At 36.6% G+C, this 21639-nt stretch overlaps 1 protein-coding gene across 1 annotated transcript in view; it reads left to right on the top strand.

Annotated features, from left to right (window-relative positions):
* muc (dihydrolipoamide S-acetyltransferase muc) overlaps nucleotides 1-21639 on the top strand; it is a 63701-nt gene that overhangs the window by 2265 nt on the left and 39797 nt on the right. The window contains exons 2-4 of the mRNA XM_081756383.1: nucleotides 12325-12491; nucleotides 15790-15926; nucleotides 18088-18351. Of these exons, the coding sequence (XP_081612509.1) occupies nucleotides 12325-12491; nucleotides 15790-15926; nucleotides 18088-18351 (568 nt within the window). The remainder of the gene's footprint in view (nucleotides 1-12324; nucleotides 12492-15789; nucleotides 15927-18087; nucleotides 18352-21639) is intronic.

Below are 21639 nucleotides of genomic sequence, written 5' to 3'. Positions count from 1 at the left end.
AAGTATTTCGGGAAAAATGTATTTCATGTTTACAAGTGTAGCGTTACTAGTATGAATCGATTTAAAGTCCTATAGAAACTCGTATCACTGCGGAAACCAGTTAAGATACTTGAAAATGAAACAAACTATTTTACTAACCTATCCTACTTTGGCCTACTGTGCAGTGGTGCACTTTCGTGTTTTTTGGGTGCATAAACAGTCTTTTACCTGTCATATCAGTTTGCACTCATATTATCAATCTGTACGCAGTTATTACCACTTGCACCATTAAATACCCGAAGAGAATATCTTAGGGTATCATTTAAAGCCAGAAAAGTGAAAGGAATATTATTTTTTAATTTGACTACCACGTCAAATTTCTAAAGCTGCACGCAGCATTTATTCTTTTCCGTGTTCTTTTTGCAGAAATTAAGCCCGTGTTTTCATTATATTCATTACCGTACACTTGACGCAATATTTTAGTAGGATATTCAAAACAAAGCGTTATTACACTAAAAGTTCGTTCGTCGACATTGCAACCGTGAGGCAACCTTCAGTACATTGTTACTTCTCTGAAATGTTAAGGTTTGTACGTGCTAGAAGGTACTTTTACTTGTAATAGGGATTAACGTACTGAATATCATAAAAAAGGGTTCACTCGAGACGGTTCTACCAAATAGAAAATGTTTAGGTAAAATACGATGTGAAACATATTTCGTGAAGGAATGAGAATGTGCATGTAAGTAATTACTGTCAATTCACAGATATTGGATTGAATTTTGAGTGATGTGAAAGTATTATATCTGTAAGTGTTCTCTTCCACTATCCTCGTTTATGCGTAATACCCCAGTTACTTACGCGCCTGCTCCCTACAGACACCTCTGACACTAACTGCTCGGGCCCCCCTGCTGCGCTTCTGCACTGATTCGGTTAGATAGTATTCGTGATTTTAGTGGCCGCCTAGCACAAGTTGGTTCCCGTTTTATGCACTGTAGTTTTAATGACATATGTCCATACTATTTAGCCCTTCTGAAGTCAGTCTACAAGTTGTGATGGAGCTCTTCATTTATTGCATGCTCTGCTAAAAGAAATACAAAGCTGTAACCTAACCTCAAAATGTTTTAAGAAATGTGTCAAAATTTGTTAGAACCGTCTGCAAAAGTAATGATCATAAAAAACATGTTTGTAATGAATGAATATAAATTTCTCCCTGTTGTATTAGGGGCCGCGGTGACTCAGTGGTAGAGCGTTCACCTCTGATGCTTGGGGTCCCTGGTTCGATCCAGCTTTGCCAAGTGAACTTTGTGATGAACAAACACGGTGTGCGTAGGATTTCTTGGGATTCTCCCGTTTCCTCCTACTTTCTTCCTTCCACCATTTGATTCATTTCTCATCATCACCGTTTCCTGTAGCCTTGCCGGCATAATCGTGGGGCGTAAAGCTTAAAGATTTCATTTAATTTCGTTGTTATATTACTAAAAAGTGCGTTAAAGACGTTGTTTTCGTAGGACAATATGGACCACATTTTCAGTACTATATTAGTCTTTCTGTGTCTATTAACACTTTCGATCCTAGGGATACTTAAATTGTCCAAAGCTCTGTTTTCCGAAGAAAATAAAGATTATTTAAAAAAAAAAAAACATATCTTCCTAAGTTTTCACTCTAAACTGTTAAAACTTCCAAAACGAAAGAAGTGCCAATGTACTAGAAGATAAAAGTACCATGTATTTATTGGTTTTCCTTCCTAAATAGCAACAAGACTATTTCATAAATGATTTTCTACTTGTTCAAACACTGGGTGACTACAATATGTGTACACTTAAGTCTTCATAAAACACTTTAAAAAAATGGAAACTGTTAAAAAAAATAGTTAATATATACAAATTAGATTGTTGATCTCTAGTTACTTGAGTGTCATTATGATTTACGTCCAACATGGCCAAAATTAAAAAAAAAAAAAAATCCCTTGATATGCCAATTGCTGTTTTATATACAGTATGTCGTTGCAAATGGGTTCTATATTCCAGTGGTTATCTGTACAATGTGAACAATCATTGAAGAAAAAAAAAAAGAAAAAGACCTATTTTCTGCGGAGTGACTGGTTTCCATTTTGAAGATATTGAATTTGATTTCAAGGAACCTTCTATCTTTTTGTTTGTAATTTGCTGTCGTGCATGCCTGTTAAATTTTAAATATTAGATGGTCGTGTCTTTCTAGAACGAAACTCGAATTTAAGATACGTTTTCAGCCTGTCGTTCCCGAACTACAGCTGAATTGAAAGTGTTGACAGATTGTACGCTAAAATTATCAGAAAAGCAGGCTCCACGCTCTCAATCTGGACAGTTATCGACATTGTATGAAATTCCAAGATTGAAACGTGTGAAATAGACTAGAAGCCAAGTCCCCCGGCTTACCGTGCGTTAAATATTGTGCTATCTGGGCCGCTTCCTGATGAGCTACGCCTTTTTCTTTCTTTCTTTCTTTTGAAGTTGGAAAACCGCAGGCTCTTTCTTATTCTCGACCCAGTCCTGTATTTTTGACTCTCAGTTGGAGTTTAGTGATGTACGCTCTTATGCATACTAGCTTATGGGCAAGATCTACTATTAATGTAAGTTCCGCATCACAGCTGTTGCTTGGATCGGATGCAGTTTGGCGAGTGAACATACCGTCATGAGCAAGATGAACCCTCACAGCCATTACGAACTGTCACTTACACTTGATCGTGCATTGGGTAATGATACTGCTATTTTCGAGCGTGTCCTCTTTTGTGCACGCTTCTAACATTGCTTCGTTCTCTCAGTATTTTTTTTTTTGCCTTTTCCTCGTGTATTTATTATTACCAGATTTATTTTTTTCTTAGGGGCCGCGGTGGTTTAGTGGTAGAGCGTTCACCTCTGGTGCTTGAGATCCCTGGTTCGATCCCAGCTCGCGCCAAGTTAACTTTGTGGTGGACAAACACTGTGTGTGTGGGTTTCCTCGGGGTTCTCCCGTTTCCTCCCACTTTTTTTTATTCCACCATTTCACTGATTTCTCATCCTTTGGCCTACTCGGCGTAACCATGGGACGTGAAACTCGAAGATTTCATTTTTTCTGATTTTTATGGAGTTTTTTTTGTTGTTTATTGTTATTGTTATATATATTTCTCTATTGTTACCATTATTAGTATTTATTGATTATTTTGTTTTTACTATTTATTGGTGTTGTTCTATCTTTATGTTATTATACGTTTAGTATTGTTAGTATATATATATATATATATATATATATATATATATATTGGTATTGTTATATATATATATATATTTATTGGGCCCGAGCCCAATCCAGCCCGAATGTTCCTAGGCCCGCCCTGATAAGTTTCTTAAAATTCTTGTCCCAACCCAGGCCCGATAAATTTTTAAAAAAAATATCTCGAGCCCCAATCTTTCTCAAAATTTAGTATTAAACTTGACCTAAGCCTCAGAAACATTTTCTAAACTCTGGTTCACAACCTGACGCTTGCCTCCTTAATTGTGCCATTGCCTCCTAGAACTTTGGTTGTCATCGAGAGAGCAAAAACTCCATTTCCTGTAACAAAAATCTAACTTAATTGATTTTCAGCATAAAGTGAAGATGGCAATATTGTTTAGCGACAGGTAAAACTTTCCCACCCTTTCTTGTGATATTTTGGGTTCAGTGAAGGTCAAGGTCAGAGCTCAATTTACCGCGCAATGCCTGCAATCCTCTATAGTGAAAGTGGAGCCGCTAAGCAACACAAACTGTAAATAGCTATTGCTTTCTTTGTAACATTTTTCACGGACACTTTTCTTCAACGTTTAGCTTTATTCCAATTATCGTTTAACGAAAGTCAATAATTATTAGAGAATTGCAATTGATCGACCCCAGCCCGACCCGGCCCAAAGGAATAACAGTCGGCCCGCCCAAGCCCGGCCCGTGCAGGTCTCTACCATAATGTAGAAAGTCCCAAGTTAGGAACCAAGTCCCTTGATGCAAATGGTAGAAATCAACCATTTCAAGTTTTAACATTGATCACTATAGAACAAAAACGGTAATGGATAGGGAGAAGGGGTTGTCTGAAATCTAGTAAGCGTCTCAAGAACACGTTTCATCTTCATCTTTAACTTTCTACTAAAATTGGAAGTTATAGAAATCCACTACACCTTTCGTTTTCAATTCTAACCTGTATAGAGCAAAAGCGATAAGATAGAGAGAGAAGCCATTCCCTTCTTCTGTGTCACTGTTTTGTAGAGTAGTACTTTTGTAGATCGTCAACAGCCTATTTCCAGCTATAGTTACACAGGATAAGGCTGCTAATTCCGTTCCAGGCTCATATAATCCAGGCTCTGTCCATAAGAGCTGTAGAAAAGTCGGGGATGACAGCAGATCTCTTCAGAACCTGTTAGAGGGTGATCAATTAATGAAAAAATTCGAAGGTAACACTTCCGCAACCGGGGCCTTCATTGTGAAATTCAATATCCAAAATGGCGCCCGCGCGCAAGTAACAAATTATATTTGAACTTAAATATCTTCTCACAGAAACAAGTTAGAAACTTCGTTTTTGTACCAAATTAAAGATAATTGACAGTAGAAGTAAGAAACCGGGATATATTGTTTACATGTTGCCGCCATATTTAAAAATAACGGTTATTTGGGGCCAAAAATTAGTTTTTCTCGTTTCTCTTTTTTCATTTCATGACAAATAACTATGAAGTTATTAAAAATATGAAAACACAGTCCAAACTAATTAAAGAAGCATAATCTTAGCTTTCTATCGTTACCAATATCTTTAGTAGATCTTAAAAAATGACGGAGCTATTTAAATTTAAGTGGCGCAAGGTGTAGTGTTTTTTGGACTGTTTAATAAATTACCGGAAAAACATTCACTACGCGCAAAACTTTCAAAGCTATTACTTTTCAACAAATTAAAATATTCCATTCATTTTATCGGTAAATTAAAGGTAATAGGTTGCTGTGTGGTAGGAAATGAAATAATAATGTTATTGCATTTGCCAAATATTATTATTAACATGTTCGTTCATATAATATGTAGCTAATATAATTATTATATTGTTTTATTTTGCAGACTTTGATGTCATGAGAATTTACTTTAATTTGATGGTAATATAATGTGTGCTTGTGAGAGCTAATAATGTTTAACTAAGGTTTTCTACAGTTTCAAAATTTTTACGAATATATGATTTAGTTGTGCTTTAGATAATATTTACATATTTCTTTTCAGAGCATAATGTAAAATTACTGACAACCAACATGAAACACTCATGTAATTTTTGGAACAATTGAAGAAGCAGTGAGATATAGCAGGAGTTGCACCATTTTCAAGCAGTAATTCACTCAGATGCATTTCAAAGACGATAAACTTTGCTTTTGTGCAAAGGTAGTCTTTTAAGACATGTTGAATTTCAATTTTGTTTTTCGGGAAAGCCCAAACTCTCTCCATTTGCACCGGTAGGAATGTGTACATGACAGATTAGTTAGTAGTATAGCTGAGGCGTTTTCCCTTTGCTGTCTTTCCACATTTTTGACAGAGCTGATTAGATAGTCACATAAAATCCCTGCGGGTGTGTGTTTAAACATTGCTGCCGCTCCTGAGGAATACATCGAACAGATCAGCAAATGTTTGTAAACCTTTCACTCGAGTTTTACGAAGTTGAATCATAACTTCAGCAATAATTGCTGTATTCATTGATGAATGTCCTTCGAAAACGTACTCAGACAGTCCCAACAACTTTTGCAAAGTAGACAAAGTAGACTACTTTATTTGCTTGACGAAACAGTGGAAGTTTTCGTCTGTGAATGGTCTTCGACAACGGAGTTGTTTTGTACAAAAGCGCTCGTTTCGGTATGCGACATAAGCTTCATGGCTACGTGTCGGGATTTCTTCTGCATTAGAATCTGGTGTAACTTCATGCGACGTGAAATGATACAACTTCACAGGACTGTGAACTTTGTACGGGATTTCCCTGCGCTCCATAAAATTCTACCATTCTGTTAACAGAGTTACGAACTTCATCAAGTACATTACCAAGAAACTCATGGTGTGTTTGTGATATACCAAGAATCTGACTGAAGATTTTGCATGTCGAAAGAACTTCGTGGTACGACAGTTCCCACTCTGTAATATAATTCTTTCTGCGCGTCTGACCCATAATTCCTTCCGATGATTTCTTCGATCTATTTATAATCTGTTCAAGTATCATATCAGCACCAACTGTGTTAAATACATTGTTCGTTCTTCTGACTACGAAGTGGCCATTCATGAACTCAGCATTTATTTCCGGGTGTTGGGTCTCCAAATTTCTAATCTGTTCAAGATAGAGGGACGCGCACCACAGAAAATTGATTCGATTGAATGCTATGATTACCGGGAGCAACTGCTGTAAAATATACAGATGCAGCGGCTAGTATCCTTCTTGGTCAGCTCTTATAAGGCTTTTCAACAGAAATAAAAGATGTAAAAACTTTTCAAGGCAGCGGCCCTGCTCCGAGATTGAGCTGAGTTTCTCTGAAAAGTTCTGCAAAGCTTCGATATTTCATCTGAATTAATGACCAAGCCCATGAACTGGTAAGTGCACGCTAAGCTTGTCTTTCTTTCATAATAGTCATAGTGTTCACGAACTGCTGGATGACAGATATAATATTCACCTTCTTCTTCCAGGAAAGCCTTCCCTTTAGCATAAACACATCTGCATGCATTCATAAACATACCTCTCACTGCCCTAACGTAGATAGTTCCCTTTAGAATACTTTTGGTTACTTTGGACCCAAACATTTTCTATGAAAAGAGACTCCAAACCACTACCAGAAATGTACTTTCCTGTGCAGACAAGGTCATGTGGAATGATCCTAGCATGAGTACAATGTTTGAAAATTCATTGCTCCTAAGTTGAATTTCGGCAGCAATGTAATACACCCGTTCGTCACATACTACAGGCATTGAAGATTGGTTTAAGTGTATAATTAGGATCTGGAAGTTTTTTCATTGCTGTATATACACTATTATATTCCGTTACTGGACACGGCAGTACTGGAAGAAAGCCAACTTGTTTCTTGGAAAAATCTAAATCCGTTATTATCGCATTCATAGTACCCCGCGTTAGAGTGGATTATTTAGTTTCTAGCTCGTATGCAGCATGCATTATGTATTGAGTAAACTCTTTCTGACGCAGATTATCGATGTCCAAATCATACAGTTCGGGAGAAATTGTCAGCGTGTTTTGAATCGATATAGGTTGTACCTTCCTTTCTTATTTCTTCAATTGCTGAGATGGAAGCAAGAATCGCAGATCTTGGACTGGAGGTCTTGCTAATACCGATTTCGACAATCTCGGTTTCGATGGGAATTTTGTTGACACTTCCCGGAAAAGCACCATGACGGTATCGTGGCAATCATGGATTCCTGACAGAGTAACGTCTTCCTGGTCGAAATTGTCCATAGCTCCTACCGTGAAACTATCACCCTGACAGTGGTTCGAAAAAGACAAGGTGGAGGAACAGGTCTTTAGTGTATATTGTGCAAGGTTGCTTCGTGCTTGCATGATATCTTTGTAGCCAAGTGACACACTTAATTTATTCATAGTTGAGATCAGTTGTCTGATTTTTCATTTCTCATGAATTGAATGTGCCACCATCAAATGCATGAGGGTTGCTTTCCTACTACGATATATATTGTAGAATAAAATCTGGAACATTGACTTCAATAGATTCTGAAAATTTAGATTTTGTTGGTCGGAAAATTCTTCAAGATCATTTTCGCTGTCTTCGTCAGTGGTATGTAGATCTTCGCTTGGGCCCCAGATATGATGTTCAGCTTGCCCACTTGTAGTACTTCTGCTTGGAAATCCAAAAGAGGTTGAGGAATTCTAGTTGTTGGCCAGGAGTTATGAAGTTGCTGACTGTCCCCAAATTCTTCTTCAATACAGAAATTTGTGTGAATGAGAACCGTTCGTACTTCTTTCTCTGCACTCGTAAGTATGTTAATCGATCTCAGTTTGTCAGCTACTTATGCGGTACTAAATAATGAGTTGAAACCTAGAATCGGTTTATTTATTTTCGAAGGCTTGGAAAACCTTACTTTTTCTCCAAAGTTTAACTTCTTGTTATTAAAAGTCAGTTCACTTTTTCCATTAATGAAGTCTCGAATTTCGGACACTATCAATCCACACCCTCATCCAATAGTTTCTCGATAATTGGCGCCACTTTATTAAGCACTGCACTTTCATTAGTTTTCTGAGACTCGGTAGTTGTGCTATCTGATTTCTGAGAATATTTATTGAACTTCAAAAGATAGTACTCAAGACAGGCCTTATGATAATAGACATCTGCACCGAAAAATACAGGTAATTCATCCTCCAAGTCACAAGTTCTCGTAAATCCGTCATCCTTAAAGAACATGGTTGCGAAGAAAAATGTAGTTGCACGATTTGATTCACATATTCTGTACTTTTGTTTAATTCAGTTGTGTTTCTCTTTCCCACATACTACACATAAAACATTTCTTGTTTTCTTGTTTGAAGATGGTGATTGTCGAACTGGAATATCTACTCTAATTTTCTTTGCCATTGGTTCAGATTGAGATTTTATTGAACGTTGATCCAGCTCCTCAGTTTCACTACGTTCTCTTTTCTTTTTCTTCCGTAACAACCCATTCTTGTTTGAATATAACATATAGAATGCGTCATTACAATAATACACAAATTTTGCACTTCGCTGAGATCCTTAAGTCTTTTCAGAACACCATCCTTGCGAATTTCATCCGCAGCTATAACATCTTCCCTCCCTTGGAAAGATGACATTGTTTTACCTGAAGATTTGTCACGATTCTGGCAAATGATTCAGGCATTTACGTCTAATACGGATGCAGAGGAAGAAGTGTTTCGGGATAGGGAGATGCCAAACAGGTATTATATAGTCATTGTCTAGGATATTACTGCCAACTATGGAATTTTATTATTCCACTGTCCACATTAGAGTCTGCAACATTAGCTACATATTATATAAACGAACATGTTAATAATAATATCTGACAAATGCAATAACATTATTATTTCATTTCATTTCCTACCACACAGCAACCTATTACCTTTAATTTATCGATAAAATGAATGGACTATTTTAATTTGTTGAAAAGTAATAGCTTTGAAAGTTTTGCGCGTAGTGAATGTTTTTCCGGTAATTTATTAAACAGTCCAAAATACACTACACCCTGCGCCACTTAAATTTAAATAGCTCCGTCATTTTTTAAGATCTACTAAAGATATTGGTAACGATAGAAAGCTAAGATTATGCTTCTTTAATTAGTTTGGACTGTGTTTTCATATTTTTAATAACTTCATAGTTATTTGTCATGAAATGAAAAAAGAGAAACGAGAAAAACTAATTTTTGGCCCAAATAACCGTTATTTTTAAATATGGCGGCAACATGTAAATAATATATCCCGGTTTCTTACTTCTACTGTCAATTATCTTTAATTTGGTACAAAAACGAAGTTTCTAACTTGTTTCTGTGAGAAGATATTTAAGTTCAAATATAATTTGTTACTTGCGCGCGGGCGCCATTTTGGATATTGAATTTCACAATGAAGGCCCCGGTTGCGGAAGTGTTACCTTCGATTTTTTTCATTAATTGATCACCCTCTAACAGGTTCTGAAGAGATCTGCTGTCATCCCCGACTTTTCTACAGCTCTTATGGACAGAGCCTAGACTAATAAGTCGACTCACATCGCAGAGAATGTTTAGAAGCGGAAGTGACATATGAGTTCGCATTTAGCAAATTTAATGATGGCACTTTGAACTTAATTAGTTTTATGACTTATGGCAGTAACGTTTTTCGATTACTCCTTTAAAACATATTGTAGTGATGTGATATATATATGCAACAATCATATCACATACAATAATATCTGCCACCGTGGTGTGGTGTCTTGATAATACAATTTATTTGTTATAGACGAATCGGGTGGCGTGGTCCTGCAATCTTTTCGGGGTGAAATAGTGTAGGGAGGATCGACCTGTAATCTAATCTTGTATGATATGTGCACCCACCAACTTCATTAGATTCAGGCCCAGATCGTGGTTGATTTGGATTTTTTTTAGCATCCCGTTTAATTCCGTGAGATATGGACGTACGGTTTAACGTGGAATCCGAACCACATGAGAACCTATTGGCTTTCGAACCAAAGTTAAAATAAAACACTTTAAAACGTACTCAGCGCGGTGAACTTTTAACAGAGCTTTGCAGTTGATTCACTGGAGACGTCAGCAATATTTGGAGAGAAAATTTAGGCTATTTTAGTTAATGAGAATTTTATTTATTAAATCACGGTGTCTATCGGTCACGAAAGTCACGAAATCAGAAAGTGGTCACGAAATTTAGCTTTTGGGTCACGATTTGTTTTAATTGTTCAAATGTAAGTACAGATTGGAAAATTTTGTTCTATAAAACGTCAAAGTTCACCACCAAAAATGTCTATGGTCGGCTTTAAACGGTACCAAATCGCAAGCAAAGTATGCTTCTATCGCATGAATGAAAATTCGGCCTAATTCCAACCCAAATTTGCTCTTGAAAATGTTAGAAAATTTTATTATTTGGTAAAGAAAAGGTCACGAAATTTCATTTTGGAAATTTAATAGACACCCTGTAAATTTCTGTAATTGAACAATGGAACGAATTTGTTGTGTCGAGAGGAAAACGAATGAGAGGGCGTTAGAAATGGTGGTGGAGGAAACAATAATTTTAGATATTAAGAGAGGAAGAGAAACTGGTTGGGACATTGGATGAGAAGGAACTTTATCATGAGGGACGTTGTAGCTGGTATGGTGGCAGGAAAGAGAGGGAGAGGGCGAAGGAGACTACAATTAATGGACAGTATCAAAACAGAAAAATCGTACGTGAAGACGAAAAGGTTAGCGGAACATTGGGGAGCAAGTGCAAGTTTCTCAGTTGCAACAAGAGACCTGCCAATAATGGCAGAATATCTAATGATAATGATGATTTATGTACTTTATAATTCTTTATGAAAATATCGTTTTTCGAAATTGCAAGTAAAAAATTGGAAAAATAAGAAGAAAATATGTTTGATTATAATAACTAATATCAACTTGTAATTGCTCAAACCGTAGTTGTATACACTACACGAAGGCAACATTTATATTATTTTTTCTAATTTAACTGTTAGAAGAAAAAAAAAAGAGATATAAACAATCTTCAACAGTGAAGAGATATCGTATACTTTCATTTATGTAAGTAATTATGGGGCAAAAAAATTCTAGTCTTTTAGGTACAAAGATCAAGAGTTCCAGATTACCCTTACTTTCACAATTATCCTTTTCTAAGTACACATTTTATTATTATTATTTAGACTACATAAGTAGACCTCCCTGGCATGATATGATATACCCCAAATGGCAGAACTTTATCTTTCTGCGATGAGCTTTTGTAAGTCAAAAATTTTCCGCAGGATTTCTGCAGAAGAAACACTTGTGATTCTTAAAAATACGCTTTACGCGATGTAAAAAAAAACAGTTCAAACTATTCTTATGCGAGTCGTCCGTGCATTTCAGACATCTACACATAGCAGGTATGTTTTTATACTTTTCTGTTGCCTATATATATATATATATATATATTTTTTTTCTCTGGCAATTTTCTGCACAGGCGCGGCAAATTTTCTGCGATCACGTCGCATATCGCGGCATGTTCTGCTATGGGGTAATATACCAGGTGTGTGTTTCATAAAGTATCGAACTTTTGGTTGGCAAAGATACATTTATTGATTTGGAAATCCGAAACACTAATCTCCTTCAAAATAGTCTCCTTGGTAATGCATACACTTCATCCAGCGCTCCCGCCATTGTTGGAAACACTTCTGGAACGCAATTTTTGGAATAGTGAGCAACTATGCCGTCGCATTCCGCATTGTGTGTTCTCTTGGCTCAAATTGGGTCTCTCTCAATGGCATTTTCAGCTTGGAAAATAACCAAAAGTAAAGGTGAGCCATGTCGGGTGAATAGGGAGTCTGGCGACATACAGGAATGTTGTGTTTGACGATGAAAGCCTGAAATTTCGCGAACACTCTCCTCATGCCCAAATTCTCGTTCAAAATTGGATGGTTTCCGTTTGGATATCGCCTATCTTTTGGCAAAATTTGATGTAATATCGAGGCGGAAAAAAATGCTCATAAATGCTCCCTCTACATCTATACTTAAAAAAGCCTCCCGCGCTTCATTGGTTTACGCGGGAAACAATAAGGTTCGATACTTTTTGAAGACACCCCGTATACATATAAGACTTTGTGATAATCTGATTTTATATTTGTACATTACAGGTTAGGTTCCTCACCACTAAACAAAGTCCCCCGCAAGGAATGGCAGCTGGAGTGCCTGACGAGATGTTACAGTTCAGATAATTTGCCGTCGCATACGAAAGTGCCTCTTCCTGCACTCTCCCCGACAATGACTACCGGAACTATTGTCAGCTGGGAGAAGAAGGAAGGTAAGGGAGTATATAATTGTTTTCATGTTTCAGGGTTCACACTCATCATGAAAGTTAGGGGAATTAAAATGAGTCAGAGAAATGTTTCAAAATATACCTAGATCATGGAAATTGCTGTATTTCACAGAAGAGTTAGGTAAGGGAAATTAAAATGAGTGAGGAAAATATCTTGGTGTATTTTGAAACACATTGCACTAGTGCCACTCATAATTTCCGTGAATTTTCCTGTAAAAATCGGAGAACTTACGGTAAATCTTAATTTCATTTTCACCTTGGCTTGTATGCAACGATTTTCCGGTATGTCAAGTTCACTGGCTGTAGCGTTTTCAGGAACTTGCGATTTCGTTTATTATTTCTTCGATGGAGTTGAAAACAGCACCTTTTCAATGAAATTTCATTTTAGATAATAATAATAATAATAATAATAATAATAATAATAATAATAATAATAATAATAATAATAATAATAATAATAAAAGTAGAAGTTGCAAGATTGGTGGGTTGGGGGCAGTTTTTTTTTTTTTTTTTTTTTTAAACCCAAACCAACTTCTGTCATTGTTATGAACGTACAACTAGAAAGAAAACTTTACTGCAATTCGTGTTATGCTCAGTTGACTCTATAGAATGCACTGAAATGTCCAATATGAGACTCAAATTCTATTACAAACATCGTGACTTGTCTGCCTTCTATCCTCAAAAATTACTTCACTCACTCTTGATATCGATTGTGGAGTAGTGCACGATGATACCCAACCTAAATTTTCATCTTATTCTACAGACTCCCATTTATCATCGAAACTCTTTAAGATCGCCCTAGACAATATTATTTTGCATGAGGTACCGTTATCACGAGTCTCCTAGTAGCTTTACGTTTGCAGCCATTTAGAAACGTGAAAATAAATGCCGATTTTCTAAATGGTTGGAAATCAAAAGCAGATAAGTGAGTCATAATAACGGTATTTCATAAATAGCGGTAAAATAATATTGTCTAGGGCGATCTTGTTCCACATTTTGATTATCTTTTATCTATTTGAAGATATCACATACTTACTGTAAAATTAACGGTATTTTAATTTCGCCGTGATGGGGCCTCTTAACCACTCAGATTTCTTGCTTGGCTTGGAAGTTTGTTGAGCAGCAGGCTCTATGAGCATTGGATGGATTTCAGCTACATTTTTTGTTTGTGTTTGTCCACCACATGCATGCTGTGTTTGTCCTCCATAAAGTATATTTGGGGGGAGCTGGGCTCGAACTAGGGACCACAAGCGCCAGAGGTGAGCACTCTGCTATTGAGTCACCGCGACCTCATGTTTTTAGTGCTTTGAGCGTACACCACTCGTCGTATATTTTAAAATGAGTATTAAATATTGAAGGGTATCAAGAATACTGTAAAATAACATACCTATATAAAAAGTTATTATAATTTGTAATATTTACGTTACTGAATGATATCTATACAAGGATACCAAGGAATGATACGGACAATTTTACAGGAGGGTACATTACAAGTTTTTAATTAAATTTCAAATTCCTTCAGTTTACTGGTGAAAGCTACCCATTATCAACTACCTTCAGCATATAGATCTTACTGTGACCAACCACCGGAGCGAGTAATCAGAAAATAGCTAAAAAGTGACATCATGAGTTTACCATCCTTGTGTAGATATAATGTATTAATTATATAATATTTATCCATTTGAGACTCTCAACTATAGTGTGTGCTACGCAATTTTTTTTTTTTTTTTTTTTTGTACAAATGTTTAATCTATAAGAAGGACCAGAACAACATATCTCGAGGTCCACTTCTGATGTGTGGGCTACACGTAGAGAAAAACTGATGTAGATTTTTATTGTCTCTAGTGTTACTAAAGACAATTCTCTTGTCGTCGCGAATTCTGTCGAGGAATTTGAAGCTTAAAATATATAAAACGATAATCATGCCTGTTGTTCTGTATGGTTGCGAAACATGGTCGCTTACTCTGAGGGAAGAACATAGACTGAAAGTATTTGAGAACAGGATCCTGAGAAGAATATTCGGACCCAAGAGGAACGAGAATGGGGAATGGCGGAAGCTTCATAACGAGGAACTACATAGTTTATACGGTTTACCCAACATTGTTAGGGTCGTCAAGTCTAGGAGGCTTAGGTGGGCAGGTCATGTAGCTAGAATGGAAGAAAGTAGAAACGCTTTTAAAGTCTTGACTGGTAGACCCATAGGAAAACGACCATTAGGAAGACCTAGGCGCAGATGGGAGGATAATATTAAGATGGATCTCGCAGAGATAGGAATACAAAGTAGAAACTGGATCCAATTAGCTAAGAATAGAAGTCAGTGGAGAGCTTTTGTGAACGCGGCACTGAACCTCCGGGTTCCATAGGCCATAGAGTTAGTTTAGTTAGTTAGTTAGTTAGCTAGTGTTACTAAATAATACGAGGGTGGATTGAAAAATTCGTGGCCCGACATACAAAATTAAAAAATATTTGGGTAAGTTATGTTTTATTTTTCCACGCAATCCCCCTCGACCAAGATACATTTACGCCAGCTCTCCGGTACGCTTCAATACCACTTTTAAAAAATTATTCCACTAGCCCTAGAAAATATCCCAGCACAGCACTTTTCACTTCTGTATCCGAAGAAAATCGTTAACCCCCAAAAACTTTTTAAGGTTTTTGAAAAAAGTGAAAATCCGAGGGCCAGATCAGGCAAATAGGGCGGGTGCGGCAAGGGACGTGTGAATGCGCGTATTGTTCAAGTGAAACGACATCTTTCTTCCCAGCATTCCTGGCCTTTTAATTCTGATTTCACGCAAACGTCGCAGAAGGGTGCATTTGTATGTAGATTTGACAGTTTTTACCTTTTCCAAGAAATTAATGAGGATAATGCCCCTAACATCGCAAAAAATTGATGCCCTTTTTATTCAGATACTTAATGACAGCTCGATGCTCGATTTTCTCCATGTCACAAATTTCCATTACTTCCGCCGACTTAGTGCCTTATAAACTCCTCACCTGAAATAACAGAGAAGTGAAATTTTACACAATGACTACCAACAGATATAGCTACTCAGCTAATGTATACAAAGATAGAATAATAGCTTCCTTCCTAGTCAGGCCACGAACTTTCCAATTCACCCTCGTATATTGAATTTATCGAAGTTAATATCTGTGATCGTGGGGATTACGTAATTGATAAGATTTGAATAAATGATTGACCCACGTTCAGTAAGACGAATTGATGATAAATGTATCAGAGTTGATGTATAATACATTTGTGAAACCATATTATTGTCTTTCCTAGGGGACAAGCTGAATGAAGGGGACCTTCTAGCTGAAATTGAAACGGACAAGGCAACGATGGGTTTCGAAACTCCAGAAGAAGGTTATTTGGCTAAAATATTAGTACCGGCGGGATCGAAAGATGTTCCAATAGGAAAGGTAATTAGTGAATTATGGTGACATTGTAATTGGATGCCATCTCCACTGTAATGTATTTTCCATTATGTGTTACTTTTCGTCTTTTCTAAGCACCTTAATGTGTTTCCATGCTCGTGCTCAATGAAAGTAAAGAATCTAATATAGAGATTGCACTTCAAAATATAGCAGCTTTCTTACAACGGCGTGTGTGCTATAGTTTGAACGTTTAAATGGAATGTTAACTTAAGTAAATAAATTTAGTTAAACAGTCCAGTTCTTAATCAATTCCGAGACAATTTCGATCGTCCCTTCCGTCGTTTTCATTCTGTGAGCTTTTGTGCTGTAGATTTTCCGATAATGGTAGAAACTACCGTCGAAGCTTTGGGAATCAGGTAAGCTTCTTTATAATTGCAGCATGTCGGTCCATTGCATACGGTGTCGAAGTGATAACTGGTTCAACCATTGTATGGACAAATTGAATTTGAGTTTATACTTACAAACTCTTTGTGTTGATCTAGCATAGAAATTTTGTACCAATAACTTCCCCGGCCAAGTAAGTTTGTGGTGGACAACTTCGTGTCCGTAGGGTCTCTCTCCCATTTCCTCCCACTTTCTTATTCCACCAATTCTTCCATTATCATTCTCTTCTCCCTTAGCCTAAAGGGCATAATCGTGGGACGTTAAACCGAAAGATTTCATTTTGTATCAGTAAGCGGAACAAACGTGTCTATTTAATTAGTTATAATAATATAACGCATATTTTGTACGATCCTTGCCACACGCTGGATTAGTAATGTTGCTTCAACCAGTTCATGGAATTAACAAAGAATTGGTTAGTGCTTCAACCAGTTCATGGTATTAACAAAGAATTGGTTAGTGCTTCAACCAGTTCATGGAATTAACAAAGAATTGGTTAGTGCTTCAACCAGTTCATGGAATTAACAAAGAATTGGTTAGTGCTTCAACCAGTTCATGGTATTAACAAAGAATTGGTTAGTGCTTCAACCAGTTCATGGTATTAACAAAGAATTGGTTAGTGCTTCAACCAGTTCATGGTATTAACAAAGAATTGGTTAGTGCTTCAACCAGTTCATGGAATTAACAAAGAATTGGTTAGTGCTTCAACCAGTTCATGGAATTAACAAAGAATTGGTTAGTGCTTCAACCAGTTCATGGAATTAACAAAGAACTGGTTAGTGCTTCAACCAGTTCATGGAATTAACAAAGAATTGGTTAGTTGCCAATAAATCGTCTCATGGGGAAACTAGAAACTCTCCACACGTTTCGGAACAACAAGCTCGTTCCGTCTTCAGTGGTAAGGTAACAAGCATAAAAACTGATAAGAGAAAAAAAAGGTGTGGAGAAAGGAATACATATGGTATTAACAAAGAATGGTATTAACAAAGAATTGGTTAGTGCTTCAACCAGTTCATGGAATTAACAAAGAATTGGTTAGTGCTTCAACCAGTTCATGGAATTAACAAAGAACTGGTTAGTGCTTCAACCAGTTCATGGAATTAACAAAGAATTGGTTAGTGCTTCAACCAGTTCATGGAATTAACAAAGAATTGGTTAGTGCTTCAACCAGTTCATGGAATTAACAAAGAACTGGTTAGTGCTTCAACCAGTTCATGGAATTAACAAAGAATTGGTTAGTTGCCAATAAATCGTCTCATGGGGAAACTAGAAACTCTCCACACGTTTCGGAACAACAAGCTCGTTCCGTCTTCAGTGGTAAGGTAACAAGCATAAAAACTGATAAGAGAAAAAAAAGGTGTGGAGAAAGGAATACATACCACGAATAAATATAACATAAAGGATACTAAAATACCATGAGTAGAACAGTGCGAAAGAATGAGGTGAGTTGAAGAAAGCGCTATGTCTATGTTACGTCACTATTGCCAGATCCAAAATATACATCGAAGCTAGGCAACCAAATTTAGTTTTATAATGAGGCTTCGTGATGTTTTGAGTGATTGAGTGAATATTTTCTGCCCATTTTCAGTGAGATTTTAAGTAAATAAATTAATTTATCTTAGATATGTCTTTCATTCGCATCGTCTCATATAACATTGTATGTTTTTTACTTAAGTTCATTTGTAATACTGACTTAAGAATTCTGTGTTCAGTATATCATTCATTCTGTGTTGTTGATATGTTCTTTTATATATATATATTTCAGCTTGTGTGCATAATAGTAGAGAGCGAAGGGGATGTGGCTGCTTTTAAAGACTACCAGGACACTGGAGAAACCGCTGCTCCCCCTCCCCCTCCACAACCAAGTGCTCCGGCTCCCACGCCTGCTGCCGCACCACCACCACCACCGTCTCCAGCTCCAGCTGCAGCCGCCCCGGGTCCCTCATTAGCTGGTCCTCCACCAGGAGGGAGGGTCTTCGCTAGTCCCTTGGCTAGAAGGCTAGCTGGTGAGCAAGGACTTGATATAGCAGTACGTATTAAAAGACATTACGATGCTTCAAGATTTCATGAGATTTTGGGTAGACAATTCGAAATAAGATCCTCGTTCACAAATTTTTGCTGTGTAAAATTTGCTCCGAAGACAACACACTGTGTCACATTTCCTTTTGTTATTAGTTTCAAAATGGATAATTAATTTGTTTCTTGTAATAGGAAGGGAATGTGATACAAGACTCGTTCCTGTCAGATCCGGAATTTCAAAAAAGTACAACTGGTAATTTGTAAGGAAAAAAATGAGTTCAGATGCATTTTAATTGCACTAAGGTGTTTCAACAATCGCTGTTGCTGTCATCAGTAACTCTGGGAAACTCACAATAAAGTTTTTATCTCTTCTTAAATTTCATAGGGTGTCCCAGGGGGAAGGGGCAACATTTTGGGAAATGGTAGTATCGATAATTCTAAACAAAAAGGTTTATAAGAACATTGATCCTAATCTCATCGGTTTGAGAGCTACAGGTTGTGAATCATTTTTGACTTTATGTTGCGTTTTGCTCACACTGTAGTTACTCTATAGAACTGAAATATAGCGGATTTGAAAGACAATGGAATTGCCTTTCCAACGGTATGCAACATGTGACATTGGTGTCTTTGAAAGGGAGGTTATTGAGAGAAAGTTAAGATTACGTAAGGAAATTGGATGGCAACACTGATTCCCAAATTTCCCTCAATAACTTCCCTTCCAAAGACACCACTGTCACATGTTGCAGACCATTGAAAAGGCTATTCCATCACTTTTCAAATCCGCTATGTCTTACCTCTGTAGAATAAATACAGTGAACAATAAGCAGTATATGGTCGAAATTGGTTCACAACCTGTAGCTTTCAAACCGTTGAGATTAGAATCCATGTTCATATGAACTTTTTTGCTCAGAATTACTCATACTAGATTTTCCGAAGTATTGTCCCTTTCTCCTGGGACATCCTATATATATATATATATATATATATATATATATATATATATATATATACAGTACAGCCTGTCTCTAAAATAAGTCCCACTTTGACATATTTGTTAAAAAAAATATATAATTGTTTTATTTGATACAAGAGTCTTTACGGTTTTATGATGAACTGACGACATTGTATGGATTCAATATAGAAGCAGTGTGTGATACGACAAACATCTATGCGGAAATATAGCTCCTGCCAGACTTTGGTTAGCATATCTCGTGTGACCAATGTTGCTGCTTCCTGAATTCTGATTCGTTGTTCATCTGGGTTTTGTCGGAGGGGGGTTAAATTTGGGAATGTGACAGGCCATTTCAGAAGAGCATTGTCCAAAGGGCCTGTTCTTCCTATCCAACGTTGTAGCAGGACCAGATTGAAGTATTTCTGTTTATTTTAATGTTAGGTTGTAAATGTTGTTATTAAATGAATTTGCTCCTAGGATTCCCTGCATGCAATATTCTAGGTGAACTTACCCGTATTTGCAGCACAGTATTCTTGTGAGATCTGGAATGTTAATGTTAAAGATGCTGCCTCTTCAGGTTTTTGTTGCGTTTTACTTTGATATAGTTGATAATTTTTGCTCGGGATTTCAGTACAGTCTTTTTCAGTTTTGGGAGGGTGAAACAGAGATAAATAGGTTAATTCAGTTGTTTATCATTTAAGAACGTGTATGAAGCAAAATGTTCTCTATATTCATTTAAATAAGCTAATTTTCATATGTTTTTAAATGAACAGTCCTTAAAAGTATAAATGAAAATTTTTCAGATCAACTGTTTTAAAAATACAAAATATGATAAAATGTTGAGATCTCATTTATAGATATTTGTGATTTTCTTTTGTGATTATAAATCTGTAAGTTGTTTTATATTTTAAAAATTTTAGGTGCAAAATTTTGGGAAAAAGTTGCATATTTCACTTGATGCAGTGAGTATCAAAACTAATTACATCATATGTATCTTCTTCCTCACCTTAACCATAGGTTGGTGGGCAACATGGAAATTTCAAAACTTTTCCCTCTGTTGGGAGAGCTGTTTTATACTTTGATAAGATCTCTTCTTCATAACTGCATCTAGATATTCTATCCTTGGTCTTCCTCTTCCTGGTTCTCCTTCTGCCTTTCCTTCTATCAACACGGTGATCCAATCGAAGTACCGAATAAGATGGCCAAGCATGCTGTTTCTTCTTTTTCCGATTATCTTCATGATCTGTCGTCCTTCATTAGCTTCCTTTAGTACGTATTCATTCATTTTCCTTTCGGTCCATGATATGCGCAGCATTCGGCGCCAACACCACATTTCAAATTCTTTCAGTTAGGATATTTCAGCTTTCCTCCATGTCCAAGTCTTTGATCCATCAGGCGGCAGGCTCCATACCAGAGTCTTATTAAATCGTTTTTGAACGTCAATGACACATCTCTTGATGTTAGCAGTCCTCATAAGGATATATATTTTATAAATATCGGAGCAAAATTCACCCATTTACTAAAAAATGTCCGCGTAAAACAAGTTCTAAGACACAATATTATTAGTCACAAGTCGAGAAAACAATTTCACATTTCAGTGAAATTCATAACCCTGGAAAACCAGTGATCATTTCAGATTTTTCCTGGAGAAGTCTCCGAATAAACGGAAACGTGAAAGTAAAACTGGAAAAATACTGGTATTCGACTTTTTTTTTTTTTTTAACCCGATCGAAGAAATGCCCCGAAAGGGGGGGGGGGGTTCCCGCCTGGCCACTCTCTGAAATCATCACTACGAAAAACTTAAAAACATATAACTTCATATAACTTCTCTTTTTTTGTGAGGCTACACCTCCGGCCATAAGTAGATATTTTTTATGTAGAGAACTACTCAACAGTACCGATTGGTGATAGCCACGATTGCTCAGTTTGATGTTGCCACCTCCCTTTTCTTCCTGTTTCAATAGCTTTCACTGAACGGGACTGCAGTTAAATGAAACTAATGTGATGCTGCAGACGTTCAGTGTTCCTGGTTTTATTACTATAGGAATGAAATCCGACAAAGAAGCAAAAGACAAGTTTAAAACAACATGAAAAATGATCACATTGAGAAAAGATCTTGAAAAAAAAATGCAAGAAGGTTAATCCAAAACCAGTTAAGATTGTTTATTTAATGTTTTCCTTTCAAGACAAACTAATTTAAACATTTTAATAATAATAATAATAATAATAATAATAATAATAATAATAATAATAATAATGGTACAACATCTAAAATACCTTGTGCTATATCAAACCCTGTTTTAGGGAGGCGCGGTGGCTCAGTGGTAGAGCGTTCACCTCCGATGC

Source organism: Thermobia domestica, chromosome 4 (assembly GCF_964235325.1).
Source record: "Thermobia domestica chromosome 4, izTheDome1.hap1.1, whole genome shotgun sequence".
Classification (NCBI taxonomy): domain Eukaryota; kingdom Metazoa; phylum Arthropoda; class Insecta; order Zygentoma; family Lepismatidae; genus Thermobia; species Thermobia domestica.
The sequence above is the reverse complement of the archived record's forward strand: the minus strand, read 5'-3'. Positions and strand labels throughout refer to the sequence as shown.